Genomic DNA, 18,371 nt, shown 5'->3' with positions numbered 1-18,371 from the left:
ATGTGCTTAGTGCTGCAGACTTGCTGGTCTGACTGCAGGGACTACTGGAGTGTAGTGACCCCTGTGTGCTTACATGGAGACTATGGGAACTCAGCCATGTGTTGGAAGTGGAATCACTCATCAATCATTAAGATTTTGGACATTATAATTTCCTTACCCATATATCCGGCATACATTTCAGCACATTTTCATTTGTGTGGCTCTTTAGTGTTACACAATGCTCAGCTACCCTTGAATACCTATGCAAATGGGAGGCTGTTTGCTGCAAAAGACTCTGCTCTGCCCTGTGCTAATATCATAGAATGGCAAAATGGTTGGCGTTAGAAGGGACCTTGAAGATCATCTGGATCCATCCTCCCTTCTGTCCCTAATCCCCATTGGTGGGAAAGTAGCAGTGGTGCCAAGAGCTTGATGTCATTAATGTAATTCATCAAATACCTTACAATCATTTTCATGCTATTAAATGATAAAACAAATTGCCATTAGTAAGAGGATGCTATTGTCTCAGACAGAATTAGTTTTCAAAGAAGGTCTATGAGAACATTATTCAACCTCTTTAAGAGACTGTGAAACAAAGCACAATATCACTAACTAGTCTGTGTTAGACTACAGATCACAGCAACAGCCAGAACTGGGGTTGCCTTTAAGAAACTAACCTTGATTTTAAAAGCAAGCCAAATACTTTCAATCCAGGCACCCAAACATCCTAAGAAGGATCTGAAAGTTTACAAAAGCTAGGCAAAACATGAACAAAATTTTCACTTATTTTTATATCCAGGGAGGAGTCATATTCCCAAGCTTTTCTCCTACAAGTATGAAGTTGAAACCCTACCTTAGTTCCTTCCCTTAAATGTATTAAGAAATACAGATGCAATCATATGGTCAAAGGCTTAAGAGAAAAATAAATACCTATGGAAAAAGTGAAAATAAAGAAATAACACAAACCAACAAGATCAGGGGTGCCTTTTAGCAAAATCAATGTGGGCAACTACAGCGCTAAGAAGATTTCAGTAAAGACAGGGAAGGTAGTTCTGGTCAAAACTGAAGCATTTTTTAAGTGTGTCTATGTAGTGGTGAATGCAATGAAGTTCTCAGTGCAAAGACTGAGAACACAACATTTTATGTTATGTACTGTTTGTAAAAGAGTGTTACATCTATGAGCTGTGATTTCCTTTTGCTGCCAAAAATCTAATTGCACATATGACTGTCAGTAATGACAGAGGCCAGAACACAAATACTCTGCGTCAATTCCCATGTGGTGCTCTCAAAAGAAAACTTAATAGCTAGAAAATCTCCCTCTACTCCTGCCTTCAATGAGACAGATTTTGAGCTGCTGCACATTGACATGCCCCTGTTAATATCAATTCACAGGAACTGGTAATTCAATCAAACCCCAAATAACTTATATCCTAAAATGGCAGTATGTTGTTCTAGACCTCCAAACCTCCCAGGAGCTGACAGGCCACCATAACAGCAAGGGTTATAAACTTGAATTTATTATAGACAAATAAGGCTTTGGCCTATGAATCCTCTTTGCCTATTAAGTTAATGAGCCTTGACAAAACAATCATCTGAGGAGTATCTAACAAATTATCTGGAGCAGCAGTCTGAAAGGCGCTGGCTGGTTTACAAGCATTTCAATTGGGAGAACATGGCATCATGTTCCTCTTCTCCTGGAAGAGCTATCTGTCAGACCAAATTTCTTGCACTTCAGCAGCAGATTCTCAACATCGGAGCACTGAGCTATGACAATGACTGCAGCTACCAAAACAAGCAAATAATCCCTGTCCCATTCTCCCCAAACCTGAGCCTGACAAATGGCAATGAAAGACTCTTTTGAGGAAGCCTGCAGGAAGACACGGAGATATCTTTTTATATCTAACTGGAGACCATGGAAGTGTACAATGTGGAGGAAAAAGGCTTTGAGGAATTTAGATGGGTAAAAGGAAACCTTTCAAAATGCCTAATGGGTATTTGGAAGACTTTTTCTGCGATACAACTTCCAACTGACATTGAAGTACTCCCACCCGCGGGTTTAGAACAAGGTCTTCTTATGGATTAATTCTTGCAAATATTTGACACAATACATCCCCGAGACACATCACCTGTGTGAAATTTAGGGCTGCATACAATGAACATTTCTGCAAGAAAAGCCACTTGGATTAGTGTTAAAATGGGATTAATACTTTTCTAAAACCTATGCTCCAACTGTGAATACCAAGCCCTTTTGGAAATCAAATCACAGTATATGCTGTAAAGCTGTCACTTTCCTGACCGAAGGCATTTGCTGAAATATTATGGTCAATTATTGAAAGAGTCCTGTGGAAATGATGACAGTATTTGAGAACATCAAAACCTGTCATATTTTCCATCTGAATACTATTTCACAGTGGGAAGGAAGCATAAATTGTGGCAATCAGTAGCCTCTACCACAGCACGTAGCAGAGCACAGTGCAGAGCATTTAACCACAAGTTGTGTCTTTTCTTATCTTTTGTGTTCTTTTGTTGGACCGCTGAAATAAACAAACTGAAAATAGACAGGGAGTAGAGCTTAATTTTGCATCAAATTAGAATGAAGAGAAATGAAACCTCATTCTTAAAGAGAACTGTTAGCTGACATGCAGTAAAACAAAGCCCAGCTTTTTAAGTCCTCAGGTCATCAAACATCTGATGACCAAGAATTTAATCAATCACATAATAAAGTAAAAAGATGTAGAGAATTATACCTTCAAATGGCAAAATGTCCTAGTTTTATGAGCTCTCCAGGGCTCCACTGATTATTGGCATCTGCGTATCTGATCTGCAGATATTAGCCTTAACAGGTTCACCCTTTCCCCCCAACCTATCTCCATAGTCCTGACAATAAAGTCTATAGAGATCGACCATTTAGCAATGAATTGCATCTCTCTACAGTTAGCATGCCACAGTCTAATCCTCAGTGTTCCCAATACACAACTTCATGGCCCTAAAATCCCCTAGAACCGGCTTTTTCAACTTTCTAGTTCAGATTGGTCCCTTCCTTTCTAAAGGGACCAATTTAAAAGTCTTTATAAGGACCTCTTATGCTGTCTGTCTCTAAACACACAGCAGCATTGTGATGCTTACAGATAAATTACTCGTATGCACACTGTACTTGAAGACCTGAAGCAATTTTACTAATTTTTGGCTAGTTATTTCCTTTAAGATAATATTTGCAGGTAAGTTAAAGTATTGTGGATAGATCACAGAATGGTTTGGGTTGGAAAGGACCTTAAAATCATCTAGGTCCAACCCCCTGACATAGGCAGGGACACCTCCTGCTAAACCATGTTACCCAAGGCTCTGTCCAGTCTGGCCCTGAACACTGCCAGGGATGGAGCATTCATCACTTCCCTGGGCAACCCATCCCAGTGCCTCACCACCCTTACAGTAAAGAACTTCTTCCTTATATCCAATCTAAACTTCCCCTGTTTAAGTTTTGACCCATTGCCGCTTGTCCTGTCACTACAGTCCCTAATGAAGAGTCCCTCCCCAGCATCCCTATAGGCCCCCTTCAGATACTGGAAGGCTGCTATGAGGTCTCCACGCAGCCTTCTCTTCTCCAGGCTGAACAGCCCCAACTTCCTCAGCCTGTCTTCATAAGGGAGGTGCTCCAGTCCCCTGATCATCCTCGTGGCCCTCGTTACAACAGTTCCATGTCCTTTTTATGTTGAAGACACCAGAATTGTGCACAATACTCCAAGCTAGCACCTTTCTGGAGTTATTAGTACCTTTATAAAACATTGCCCTTATCAGTGTCTTCACCCAAACTTGCACCGCACAGCTTGACTAATCCCTTTGTCCAATGATTAAGCGTCTGTTTACAAATTCTAGAAGCTACACAGTTTTCATTCTAAAGAACAAACAGCTTCTGCGTGGTCTTACCACATCTGCTGTATTTTTCACTAGTATTTCTCTTATTGCTTTTTTAATTTAGCTTTCTATTTCATAGCACTGCAATGGATTTCACAGCTGTTTTTCTAATCCCTGGGGTTTCTTTCCTGTTAGTGCATCTTACATTAATTTACCATTTTACTTTCCACTTACACGCTTCTGCTCTTACTCTTCCCACATTACTCTTTTCTTTGACAAGTTTTTTCTGTAGATATTGCCTGTGATCAAAGCTCCAAATACAATTATTTTTTTTCCACTCGAGAATACAGAAGTTGACAGTATTTTCCGTGACAAAGGAAGCACTCAACATCTTGAAAACTTGTATCCTGCTCTTCCTATATCTCCCAAGTCTTGCTTGCAAATAGCTTACTACTGTCGCAGTAGACTACAGAAGAATAGCTGGGTTATGCTAGATACATTTTTGGAGGGTATGTTTTTCTTTATTAAATATTTCTCAGGAGGCAGTCACTGATAATATTTTATAGAAATATCTGCCATTACTTCATTTACGGAAATGTTCATCACTTTAGGTTTTACACTTTAGGTTTTAGCACAGCTAGCATAGGGAATGCTAAAGTTTAGATATATTCTCAACCACAGCTTGGTGAGGGAGGTGATTATTTTTTCCTCAATTGCATCTGAAAGGCTTAGGCAGCCACCCTATAAACCCAAAGATGCTCAGTGATCAAAGTATGCACAACACAGAAATAAAATGACTGAATCAAACCGAATTGCTGCAGCTTTCAGTGAAGCTTTAAGCGTTTTTCGTTCTCACAGAGAAAGAAATACTGAATTCAGTTTTAAAATGTGATACATATCATGTAACCTATTTTAGAGCACCATTCCAATGGACCAAAACATTGCCTGCGTTCATCACTGGATTTTGGATGACCAAAATTACATACTGCGGTAGCACATATCTTCCAGTGGTGCAAATGTGAAAGCGTGGTTAAAAACAAGCATAAGCTGTAGAAAAAGATCTATGGTGAAGATGCAAACTATGCGATAAATCCAGTGATGTTCATGCACTCAAACGAAGGAGGTGAGGAAGAAGCGCATGCAGTACCTGGTGATCTCAGAGTCAGGGAGCAGGCCTACGTGGTAGTGGGGATAGGGAGCTGTAAGAAGGAAGCTTTTGTCACACTCGACAGGGGAATAGTGCCTAGGAGAAGGTGGTTTATCACACAGTTTGTTCACAGTGCTGTAAACAGGTTCAGGAGGCCTGGTGATACAGAGACAAGAGTAAAAGATCAGGTGTGTATTAGTGACTGAGAAAACACAGCAATCATTTTAAAAGCATGCACAGCAATTCTGTCAAGACCTTTTCAGTAGGGCTTTTCTGACAAGTGTGCAGCTAAAGGAAATGATACCACAGCATTATGGCATACAAGCAACTGCATCTAACAATACACACAATATAAGTGGGCCATAAAACTGGCTTATGGGAAGTGTGGCACTGAAAAGGAACATCTTATCTCTGAAGCTCAGTTATGAATTTTCCCACATACTCTCTTTAAATATATATATATACATAAAATCTAACAATATTACTTCTGCACAGCTTTCTGTGATTTTGATTTTAAGTACTGCATTGAAGAAAACGTTTATTACCTAAAAAGATGTATTTTTTTACCCATGAATTTAAAATTAAATGAAGTACGTATTACTTGTTAATACAATATACTCCTGCCTCAATGAGCTGGGACTTTGCAAGTAGAACTGTGGTCAAAGTGATCCATACCCTGTAATAACACTGATGGTAACGAACCATGTAAGCAATTCATTTCATTGGCAGGCAATTCCTTTCATTTCAGGAGTTCCTGGCTCTCTTTTCAGATTCAGCCTTCAAAATCTGATTATGCAGACCACATCTGAAGCAGGTAACCTCATTGACAAGGGTACTGCAGTTGCACTTGCACTGCTGCTCCAAATTACAGACAGCAGTCTGCAAAGCTAGATAAGAGGGATAAGACCCTAAAGCCGATACTTTAACATCAGCTGACACTGACCCTAAAGCACTTCTCTCCTAATGCCTAGAGGCAATACTTACCACAAACCTCCCAGGGAGCCAACAAGGGAGAGGGGAGAAGGGGATGCAGCCTTTAGTACCAATCAGCCAGGGATCCACAGGAGAAAACCAGCAAAGTTTTAAAAGCAAAAAGCACCATATAGTATATTTCCCATCATGCAACTTCTTCAACTACAGCGCTGGCCCAGCAGATACCTCTGGGACTACCGGCAGAGTGAAACTTGAATCATAATTTCCTGATGTTTCTGTTCTAAAGGATGCCAAGATGCAATTGCTGTCATATCCTCACTTCTGCCAGAAGATCCAGGATATGGCACTGCCTTTAATCACAGCAATACAGAGCAGCTAGATGAAAATCTGATTTCAGAAGCCTGAAAATATCAAGAGGCCAAGCAGTTAATGAACTCTTTTTGTTCTTCTGGCTGCACTGTGCCTCACATGGGTGCGGTTTTTGCTGTGACTTTCACAGGTACCAGAAGTTATTGTGATTGTGGATGCACTGGCAGATAACAGAGAACAGATTTTCCTTTGTTATTAGTTTCTGGTTTTGTCCTTTGGGGAAAGAGGAGTAGCTGCTTTACTTAAAACTTGGTCTCATTTGCTGCTAATAACATTATTCATTGCAATCTGACATACAATTTGAGAACTCTTTGTGCCTGACTTTCCCAGGGAAAACTTTACAGTTATAAAAATGGCATTTTAAGATTAACAAATATCAAAATAGCAAAGCTGCCACTCATTGTGGTATAAAGCTTTCTGTCAAGCATTTAGGAAAATCCCTTTACAAATTGTCAAGGTAGCAATTCTTTTTTATCAGCATATTTCAGACTTGTTACAGAGGGTTGGATTCAGTAATTTATTTACTAAATCAATTGCTGCTTTCAGTACAAAAAAATCCAGAGGAAAACCACTTTTATTATTGTACTTCAGACCAATACTGTCTTTCATTCCCTCAGAAATCACTTTTGCTTTTAGGCAGTATGTTAAAGAACAGTACAAATATCGAATATAAATGATACCTGCTGTGAAAATTGAAGTGTTGCCACAGTGCAGAATGATGAATAAAAATTGTAGATTTCTCCATGGGTTAAAACACTAACCAGTCCATAAACCACTTGCTAGCTTCCTATATTCAAGTTACTTTTCTTCTCGGAGTAGTAGACAATACGAATGTTTCTACCCTTTGGATATATTGTGAATGCTCAAACTACACTGAGTCATCAGTGAGTGACCATCCAACCTTGTGCTGAGACACAAATCATGCCACAGAGATGGACAGATATGAGTGTTTGCTTTGTGAACTGAGTTACAAACTGCTTCTGAAAGCAAAACAAAGGTAAACATTTAACATCTACCTAGATACTGAGACCACATTAATCCTTCTAATAGAAACGTGGGGCCCTAACAAAATCTCTTGTGAAGCCCACCAGATTTTAAAACATTTAGCATTTTTCACTCTTTTTAATCTTGCTGGACGGTAAGATAATAGAAAATTGGAACAAGTCACCACATTGTTGTATAAAGCACTCTACTCATTGGTATTATGCGATACTGTGACCTAGCTAACACCACACCCTCTCTAATTCATCAGAAAAGAAAGGTCTTAAGGTTAAGAAAAGGAATTCAAACTTCTTATCCATTTAAAGCTTGGACTCTTTGCTTAGAATAGGATTCAGAGTATTGGCTAATTCCAGTTATGAGTACACTCCTTGTAAGGTCTATGAACTGGTCTGAGATCATCATAGGCACTTATTTACCATCCGATGTAATTCTTCAAGGTCATTAAGACCATGGACTGAACTACTTCTTTAGATACCTTCATAATACTCAAAGGTACATGCTAATACCTTGTTAAGTTGCATGGCTGGGCCTTGGCTGCACATTTTATTGGCAAGAAAAACAAGAACTAGAAAACAAGCAATATGTAACATCAAGGGTCCAGCTCAGATCAGTATAAACTTATTTTCTCTCCCAATTAGATTTAATATAAATTAAATAATGGCAAAATATCCACTGGGCACATCACTGCCCTGCTCATACAAACTGTGCTTCATGTAGGCCAGTAGTCCTTAGAAGTAATATGAGATACTTGCTTCAACAGACTGTCTTCAAATATCCTCCTGAGTCTTCACCTTCCCTATGGCAAACTAGTACATACCTACTTTGGAAGACACCTCCCTGTTCTCCCCCATAAACCCTAAAAGATAACTAAGAATATCAACAAGGTTTATTAAATGATTCTTCCAACACAACATTTTCTCATCACTTATATTTCTCCTCACTAGAAAAAGATAAACTCTTTTTCTAGCCCCTCAAAATTATTGAAAGCTGGACCTGGCAGTCAGTATAGACCTAACTGCAGTGAGACACAATTTCTACAGAAAGATATAACTAACTGGTGGAAGAGCTAACTGTAACAACCGTAACAGTGGGAGGTAGAACACTGATCTGACACTGGCTTGCTTTATTTATTTCATAACAGATCGTGTAAAGAAAAGACATCTTCCTGGTTGGTTGTAGTCCTTATTATTCCTTGTTTGGATCACTGTGTTATTGTTTCAGGCTGGCTTTATTGCACAACAGAGGTTATAAGAAAATGGCATTATTAAAACCATTCTCTCCTCAGCGCCATGCAGGGTCCTCAATTCAATTTTAACTTCTTTTTATTGCAGAATCCTGTTTGGCAGCATCCAGTTGCCAACATGCAGCATAATAACTGTTAACAGTTTAATTTTAAAAAACATTTTAAAAGCTTTTATGATATGGAAAGAAACCAGCTAAGCTCTCACAGTGTATTGACTATGCAGGACTACAGCCAGGGAATGCTAGATTCAATTTGAGAGAGAATAAATCTCACAATGCTGCAAGTTGCCAACTTCACTTTTTCGAGTAGCCGTTTTTAATTGTACCCAAGTTCAGTAAAGACAACAAATGCATTCGTACTGCTAATAAAGTGTTGCTGGGAAGTGTGCAAAGAACTGTTGCTAAAAGTATAGCACTATTAAAGCAAAAATTCAATAGCATTTTAATATAAACGAACTCTTCCACTTTGCCAGGTTGAACAGAGCCTGGAGGGACATGATCTAGCACAAGGCATCCCTGCCCATGGCAGGGGGGTTGGAACTAAATGATCTTAAGGTCTTTTCCAACCCTAACTATTTTATGATTCTATTCTATGATCTTATAACCAGTGATTTGCATATGCCTTTTGACATCTTTCAATTTCTTGTTCATATAATCTTCTAGGAGAACACATACATTATCATTCAATAGATTTATTTAGAATTGAAAGTTGATTTTATTTCATAGGTTGTGTCCTGGCAATTCAAATAAGACCCAATCATTTATATGACATGTTTCTTTCCATTAAATGAAAGACCCAGGCAGGGTGTGAAGAGCTGGAAGAAAACACCTGAAGTACATTACATCAGTTTTTTTCTGGAAATTCTTCTATAATCAATGATTTCTCAGCTTTTTCATTATTAGCTGCTATTTTAATGAGGCTTAAAGTTTACTATAACTGCAAAACAAGTGCTTAGATCACGGCAATTCTTTTTAGCACAGTAATGAAGAGTAAGAATGGCTTTGTTCCTCTTAACCATACCATTTCATAGAATCATAGAATCATAGAATCGTTAGGGTTGGAAAGGACCTTAAGATCATCCAGTTCCAACCCCCCTTCTGTGGGCATGGACACCTTTCGCTAAATCATATCACCCAAGGCCTCATCCAACCTGGTCTTGAACACTGCTAGGGATGGAGCATTCACAACCTCCCTGGGCAACCCATTCCAGTGCCTCACCACCCTAACAGGAAAGAATTTCTTCCTTATATCCAATCTAAACTTCCCCTGTTTAAGTTTTTAACCTGTTATCCCTTGTCCTATCACTACAGTCTCTAATGAAGAGTCCCTCCCCAGCATCCCTATAGGCCCCCTTCAGATACTGGAAGGCTGCTATGAGGTCTCCACGCAGCCTTCTCTTCTCCAGGCTGAACAGCCCCAACTTTCTCAGCCTGTCTTCATACGGGTTTTTAGATGAAATGGTCTATGAAAAGGCATAATTTAAAACTTTTAATATTCTGCACCCAACTCTACACTTGTTATTCTCAGACATTAGGAATAAAGAAAGGAAATGGCTGCTTAATTTGAAAATAATCAGTAATGATTTTCTGTTGCAATAATGGAAAAGAAGGCTGTTTCTCTTAGGAATGGTGACACTGTAAGACCAAAGGCCCTAGTCATTTGCAGTGACTTTGTAGGAAACAGGGCCAGTAAAGAATAGCCCTTCCCTGCCCAGCTGCTGCAACTCAGCAAGATAAGGACCATGTAGACCAGAAACTAAATCCAAGCAAACAGTGGTCAGTAGGCCTATGCACCATGTATTCGAGCACTTATCCTCATCTGTATTTGTACATTTTTCTATCCCTAGTTCTTCACAACCCCCTGGGGCAATGAGTCCCACAAACCAATCATGTGAGATACCCAAACACCTCTAACTTTGTGTACTGTAAGCCTGTTCCTTGGTTGCACATTGGTAATATATGGTAACATTTCAAAACCTTAAATTTTCTGTATTTTAAACTTGGCAATGCATTGTAAACTCCCTGTATCTGAGTTGTAAAAAAGTGTTAATAGTAGTTGCCTCTTGTCTTTTCTATGCCACAGGTACTTTTGCAGAGCTCTCTTCTAGCTCGCTCTGACATCTTTTTTCTGTACTGGAACTATTTATTTAGCTTCACCTGCAAACTATGGTACACTCCGATCATCTTTGTCACCCTCTTCTGGGCTCTCACCAGTTGCCTGCATGTAGTATTCAAGGCTTGGATGCGTCATAGATTCATACAGGAAAACATTATATTTTGCACTGTTTCCTTTCCTATCAGATCCTGTTTCCATTCTTAATTACTTTATTGATTGCGTTTGAGTACTGAGCTGACAATGTCACAGGACTAATCACAATCACCCGAAGGTGTCTTTCTTAACTGGTAATAGCTGCTTTAAGAGTCCATGTCCATGACACGTGCAGTATGTACTCGGGGCTATCTTTTTCCTCTGTGCACTATTAAATGTTACTTACCATTTCCATGTGCATTATCACTGCCAATCCTACCAGCTCATTTCAAAAAATCTCTATACAAGCGCTAAAGCAGAGTCTGGAATTTGATTTTTTTCTTTTAAAGTGTTAAGTAATAAGTAGCTTCCATTGACTGTATTAGAAATAGTCAAATCCTATTACCTGGGGATCTCCGACAGGTCCGTTTAAATCAGTGTGGCTTACTCAGGACATAGCAGACTACTTGGTGACTTGACAATAACTATATTTTTACTTTAACATAAATTATTCTTTAGAAGAAAGACCTATTATTTAAAATAAACTTGGGGTAGCAAAATGAAATCTTATGATAGGCAGACAACTACTATGCATTTGTAAAGTTAAATTATTAGCTTAAGATAAAAGTTATGTATTAAATACATTATACATATCAAATAGCTGCTTTGCAATTTAATGATTTCATGCCTCATTGAAAGGAATGAATAATATGATTGCTAAGAAATACAGCTGTGACCTTTTTTTTAAAAAGCTGTGGACTCATGTTTTACCAGTAGATATTTTTTGATGATAACTAAATTCTGTACTATCGTATTTCACCAAGGATCCAATTTAAGGTTATACAGACAAGCTTATATTTTTCTTTTCTTAACTGAACATTTAATGTGCAACTCAAATAGGGTTCTTCTAAATTGTTGAGGGTTTTTTTCAATAATCCCTTAGATTAATTGAAGACTAACCCAAGAAAGAAATCCTATTATGGGACACTATACTGAATACAACTGAATAATCAGCAGGGTCTCTAACTTAAGAGGCAGAGCATAAGAATTCTGCCTTCTGAGAAACAGGGGGAAACCAGTAGCAGCAGCAGGCTGTCACCTTCCAAACGGACAGGCAATGGAGATGACTTTCCATGACAGAGTGCCTGGTGGGACCATTGGGTTCCTCTCCATTTTTCCAGACAGAGATGGCCCTAGCCTGATCCTGCCAGCATCTTAACAGCAACTTTTCCTACCTGCTCTGTACGTCTGCTCCTTGCCCCAGTCTTCTGGCACAGATATTGATTATCCCAAACCTCATATCTCACTGTGAGGGAGTCGCTGGTTTAGCAGCCCTGAAATTCATTGCTGCACTTCTCCAGACTATTTTTCTCTACTTATGTTCTTCCTTCTCCTGAATTCCACTTCCAAATCCAAGTTTACACACCCAATAAATACCAGTCTTCCCTTTTTGTGATTTCCATTCTCACACAACCAGTGACAAGCTCTCCCTCATTTTAGCTAGCATTCAATCTCACCACAATTCCTTGCCAGACACACTCCCACTATTCCTCTGGTCTCTTCAATGTTAAAATCTGACAGAATTGAGCACTCCGAACACAAAACAGAATCACTCTTGCTTATGTTTCTGTGTCAGAAAGAGGGGCAAGAAATAAGTAGAGAGAAAATTATATTTGGCCATATAATGCTGTGCTCAATCATGCTGGCTTTTTAAGTAATCGAGTCACTATTACAGAAGTGAGAAGCTTTGATATACCTCAATGTGCAATACGGAATCTGAAAGAGTTCTATTGCAAAAAATGCTAAACACAAATAAACTGCAGATTTCCAAAGACTAATATTTTTTTGGCATTAAGATGGATTTTCACAAATGCAGTGGATATGGTATGTGGATTAAGTTCCATCTTCTCCCATATTTCAACACTGTGAAGCTATGTGTGGAATACTACAGTACTTAATATACAATATCACCACAATTTTTAAGATGGACTAGACTAGAACAGAACATGAACTAAGACATGTAATTCCCCCTCCATCCCTTAAATGACCAAGTAGCTGTGGTTGGAACTAAATGCAATTTAATTTGGTAATAGCAGTAGTTAATTAAAATTATTTTAAATATAATAGATATAATTTACACTGAATTTTAAATCAAAATTAACATACAAACTTCTCTATTCCTAGATAAATAAATCCAGTGCCAGGCAAAAAATGAGCACGAAAATATTAACTTAAACAATTAATCTGCCCAAGTTATAACTAATTTAATAAGAATACATTAAAGGAATTATCAGTCTCCCCATATTACTAGTTTATTCTTTTGAGGGCATAGCTGACATGCTGAGTTTGGGTTAGGCACTGTGACATGATAGAGAGCTTGCAATTGCCTGTCATATTCATATAACTGCATCTGTGCACTTCCACGTGTCCTTTACTCATCACTTATAAAGTAATATCGGGTCAAAAACACGGTGTAAAAATCACCATCTGAAAGTTCTACCTACGCTACTTGAAGATCATCTGGGAAACGTGTGTTTCAATTCTGTTCCCACACAAGAAATACGCAGCTAACTGTTTTCAGCAAATACACACTTTTAAAACATGCAATATATAGATTTTGTCAATGGATTAACTAAATCAATTCATTAAAGAATCCCAAAGGAACTGTTTTCAGGACTTATAACTAAAAACTGCAGTTCTTTTTACCTATTGCTATGCTTCATAAAACCACATCAGAAAACTATGACTTACAGTTTTATAACACACAAACCATAATATTAGTTGCTATAGTTTAATACTGGAAAGTCAAATCTGTGTATCAATATAAACTTAAAGGTGTTTCCATAAAATATACTCAACCAGCAAGTTTATATAAGTAAACAAGCAGTCGAGGAATGGTACTTTCAAAATGGAATAACCCCCCCCAGAGACTTCAACTCATGGATCTTCTTTTTCTTCCTCCCAGTCCCCAGCACCTCCTCCTCATCCAGAAAATGTTATATTGCAAAGATACGTGTAAAAAAAAATCAAATATGCTTTTCACAGCAAAACCGGGAACTCAGCTTTTCCATCCATGAGTTTTTATCCAGCCAGAGTTAAATGTTAAAGTGAATTTTTTATTAGCTGAAGCACAGAATTTTGATGTCATCATTTCCTGAAGTTAAATAGGAAGTAAAAACTCAAGACTGTAGCTCTTTGTTTTCATGGCTCTTTCTTGATGTTGTTCATTAAGACAGAAGGAATGTACAGCTAAAAGCCACAGGATTTTTAGGTTATAATTTCAACATTTCTGCAAATAGGAAGACAGACATCTGCTAAAGAGTAAACTGCAATTCTCTCTCAGCTGTACAAGTAATGAACATACCACAGAAATCCTAAAATAAAAAAAACACTTCTTTTCTTCCTACTGTCATAGAAAATTTGGTTGGAATGCATCTGTATAGGTCATCTCATCCAATCCTGTGCTTGAAGCAGGATTACTGCAAACACTAGAACAGATCAGCCATGATTTTATCTAGCCAAAGCCTAAAAATCTCAAAGGGTGGATATTTCACAACCCTAATAAGAAACCTGCTATAGCACTGCTACACTCACCTACCGTCTATTGTTTTCTTCTCAAACTGAAACCAGAACATACAAAGGAAATGCTTCGGGCCACTGGTCCTTCTCTACTGAGAAGAGTTTAGTTTCACCACCTTTGCTACTGAGTACTTATAGGGTGCTCTTAAAGTGCCCCTTAACTTCTTCTTCACAACATTAAACAAGCCTCAGTTCCCTCAATATCCCTCTAATCTCCAGGCAATTTAGGACCCTGAGAACTCTCTTGTTTTTCCACAACACTTTTGAAGTTAAAGTAGGGGAATTGGTCACAGCCTTCTAGAAAATAACTCATTTTTTTCTACTGGCCATGCTTCTGTTATAGCCTACTATGCTGATTACCTGACTGGCAATGAGATGCACTCCCGGGTCCATGTTTAGCCTGGCATCTGTTGTAACCTCCAGGTCATCTTCAATGAAGCAGCAGTTTCATGTTTGTTTCATGGCCCATACAAGTGTGTGCTGCTGTTGCACAGCACTGAGGTGCAGTCTTCTTCCTACTGAACTTAATGAGGCTTTTCAACGTCAAGTCCTTGAGGATATCAAGATACCTCTGAAATACAGCTCTGTCATTTGTCATGTTAACCACTCCCCCTTCATTTAACATCCTCTGCAAATTTGCTGAAGGTGCACTCTGTGTCATGATCTAGGTCATTGATGAAGATATTCACTGACGCGCAAGGTATCCTGAGCCACTCTGCTCATCACTGACCACCTGACAGATATCAAGCAATCACTACCCTTTCAGCCTACTGGTTCAGTCAGTTCCCAACCCAGTCTCTTCCTACAGTCTACTCTTTCAAATGGGAATGCTGTGGGAGACTGTATCAAAAGTCTCACCAAAGTCAGCCCTTGCATGCAAATGAGCATAGCCATGCTGGGAGAAAGCTGATGAGCAATGTGACAGCATATAATCCAAGAGATATCCAAAGGGTATCCAGAAGGTTTCCAAACCTTTATAAAGCATATTTTCTTTCCAGGTATTGATTAGTTCAATGTGTTTATCCAACACTTCCTCATGTTTGGATGAGATGCTGTTGGAGGAGTTTTAAAGGGTGCTCCCTGTGTTGCAGCATCTCCTGCCCACAGAAGAGGTGTGAGAAATACCTTTGCAGCCACTCCCCAGGGGAGCTAGTGGAGAAAAGGAATCACTGTGTGTCCCACAGCAGATCCAGACACACATCTGTGGGAGCTATGGCATAGGTCAGGTATGACTTTGGAGTCAGCTGTGTTTTCATCCAGCAAAGAGGAATTCCTAATCAAGGCAAGACCTGTGCTGTAGCCTGGGTTGGTATAGGGCAGCCACTGTTATCCCATCATCCGCACAGCTTTTATAAGGAAAGACCACCAGGCTGGACAAGCAGATAATTTGCTTTTGGTAAATCTATGCTGAATATTTCAATTACCTCTGGTCCCTTAAAAGATGATGTTGTGTACTTCACCTTTTCCTGTATAGTCTGTCTTATCCTACCTTATTTTTTGAAAATAAGTGAAGAATCACTTTTTGTTTTCCTTTATAACCCTTGTCTTAGCTCAAATCAAACAGCTTTTCAATTTTGCCATTAAGCGGGTGAGCAATGCTTGCCTATATCTTGGATTTTAGGCCATCAGAAAGCTCTCTGCTCAGCCAAGAAGGCCTTCTGCTGCTCTGCCTTCCTGCTAAACAGGATGGTTCATTCATGAGCTCTCAACAAGTCTTATTTAGAAATCATCCATTTTTCATGGACCCTATGTCTCTGTGGCAGCATCCCAAGAGATTCTGCTTAGCACTTCTCCAAAAAGGCTGAAGTCTGCTCTTCTGAAGTCTACACTCATAACTTGCTGACTACTTACACTTCATTTGAATCACGAACTGAAACAGCTCATGGTCACTCTGATCCAGCTGTTATTTATCACCACCTCTGCCACTAGTTTTTTCCTTTATGCAAGCATCAAGTCAAGCAGAGAATTATTCCTGTTTCTCCCCTATGGCAGCATTAGGAAATTGTCAGCAACAGTCAAGGAATCTCCTGCATTACCTGCACAACACTTTAGTCTTACTAGAAATTAAAACAAATAAGGACTTACTTGAGGAATGATGATGACTGTACTGAATGTGATGACTGTATTGATAGAGTTGGCTTTTACCCACTTTTGATCCCCCATACTACTAACCTGACATTGTTATTTCATTTAGATTTTAAAAGGTGACAATCCTCATAAAAAATGAAGGAAGGCAAAGCTTCTATCCAGAGAGAATTTAAAATGTATCCAACAAAACAAAAAGTAAATTATGCCCATCATTGGCAGCATTTTGGACCAATTATATACACAATTTCAAAAAGCTCAGTAATTAAAAGACAACATCCAGCTTCATTAAAACTTGTGGCTAAAGATGATTCATTTTTTTTCTCTCTCTTTTGCTTGGATTAAGTTATGTTTCTCCCTTCATTTTATAAAGCAAGAGCTCATCTGATTTTTTCAGATGCAGATTCAATATCAGATCAAAAAAATCTTTTTATCAACAGAAACACTTATTTCTGTTTGCAAAATATGAGTATTTAGTTAAAAAAACACCTTAAGACTGGAGCAAAAAAAAAAGAAAAACAAAAAAAGGAAAGCAAGAAGTGGACAAATTGAGATGAATATTCAACCATTTAAGCTTTACCAATAGCTTCATTATAGCAAGTAAGTTAAAAGAAAGCTTTTCATCAGCCTCACTCAAATCACATGCAGAAATAATTATGCAATTGCAAAAGCTCTTATAGTGGAGAAGTTACTGTTCCAAATATAGCTGGCGCAAATGAAAACCTGCTGGAAGTGTTGCCATATTGTGACAAATTTCCCTATGTGATCAAAATGTAAATTAGGCCTGAAAACCCCTTGCAGCATGAACCAGGTCATTTTAATGGACAGCACTGCCGTAGTTGGCAAACATCTTAACTATAACAAAATATGTGAGGAAACCTATAAGTTTCAATAAAATTATCAATATGATAATTAATGTCCCGAAAGATTTTAACTCTAAACTGGTCAGCAACAAAGGTGTTCCAAAGATCTTATTTTAGTGGCACTCATCTGCAAATCCAGTGGCACTGCACAGAAAGAGTATATTCACTATTCTCAGTGTATGGCTGTGAAAATCACTGTGAGAGTTAACTGTGGCCTTTTCCATAGTCCCACTTGAATCAATAGGCAATAATTAGCTATGTGGATGTTTAAAGCAAACAAAAAGGCTCAGCATCATTCAAGGGTTAAATGACTCTGCTTTGAAGATGTTATCATTGTACTCAGAGGAGAAACCTGGTCTCTGGCTCTTGTTTGGGTGACTCTCAGATAGTGCTGTATGATATATATCAAGTAAGGAAATGCAATGGCAAGAATTTCCTTTACCTTATGACTACATTCATTTTACCTTTGTGCTTTTGTATCCTGGGTAACAGTGTAGCATATAAACTCTTAACACTAATATAATTAAGTACATAATAGCCTCCTTTTCAACAGGTCGAAGTAAATACTTGTTTAGAATGATGAGATTTTCATCTGATTTGCTCTGATGCATTCAAGGGCATTCTGCATGGATGCATTCTGCTCCTACTACTCGACACCTTTATTTCTGCTAGTGCCACATGCCTTGCACAGAAAGTCATATTTGTAGAGTCAGACTCTCCTGTCAATAGTGCCAGTGCCAGAGAAGACTTTGGATATCAGCCCAGATAGGAACAAGAACACAGGAGAGGAGTATTTCACAGCTTCTCTGGGCATTCATTTTTTTCCCCCCAAATAATACAAAATGGACATTGGTGTGAATACTTCAGTCAAGAACCAGACTGTGCCAGTGTTTGCTTTTACTGTCAGGAGCCAAACCAGCAGAATTAACTTGTTTAAAGAAACCCTAAAAATATCAGCATAGAAATACATCTTTCTTCCTTAAAAGATCAAAAAGACATACTAATTACTTTCAATATAAAACCTGCATGGTTCTTTGAGCAAGTGTGCTATCTACCAGACTAATGGGCTCGG

At 38.6% G+C, this 18,371-nt stretch overlaps 1 protein-coding gene across 36 annotated transcripts in view; it reads right to left on the bottom strand.

The window, feature by feature from the left end:
- DLG2 (discs large MAGUK scaffold protein 2) overlaps nucleotides 1-18,371 on the bottom strand; it is a 1,003,655-nt gene that overhangs the window by 248,746 nt on the left and 736,538 nt on the right. For 31 of the 36 annotated variants that reach the window (XM_062639096.1, XM_062639094.1, XM_062639097.1 and 28 more), the window contains one exon: nucleotides 4,979-5,134. The exons of the other annotated variants lie outside the window; for them this stretch is intronic. In XM_062639096.1, the coding sequence (XP_062495080.1) occupies nucleotides 4,979-5,134 (156 nt within the window). The remainder of the gene's footprint in view (nucleotides 1-4,978; nucleotides 5,135-18,371) is intronic. 36 annotated transcript variants of the gene reach the window in all.

Source organism: Pezoporus occidentalis, unplaced genomic scaffold (assembly GCF_034315485.1).
Source record: "Pezoporus occidentalis ecotype Australia unplaced genomic scaffold, CSIRO_AGI_Poc_V1 ctg6, whole genome shotgun sequence".
Classification (NCBI taxonomy): Eukaryota; Metazoa; Chordata; class Aves; order Psittaciformes; family Psittacidae; genus Pezoporus; species Pezoporus occidentalis.
The sequence above is the reverse complement of the archived record's forward strand: the minus strand, read 5'-3'. Positions and strand labels throughout refer to the sequence as shown.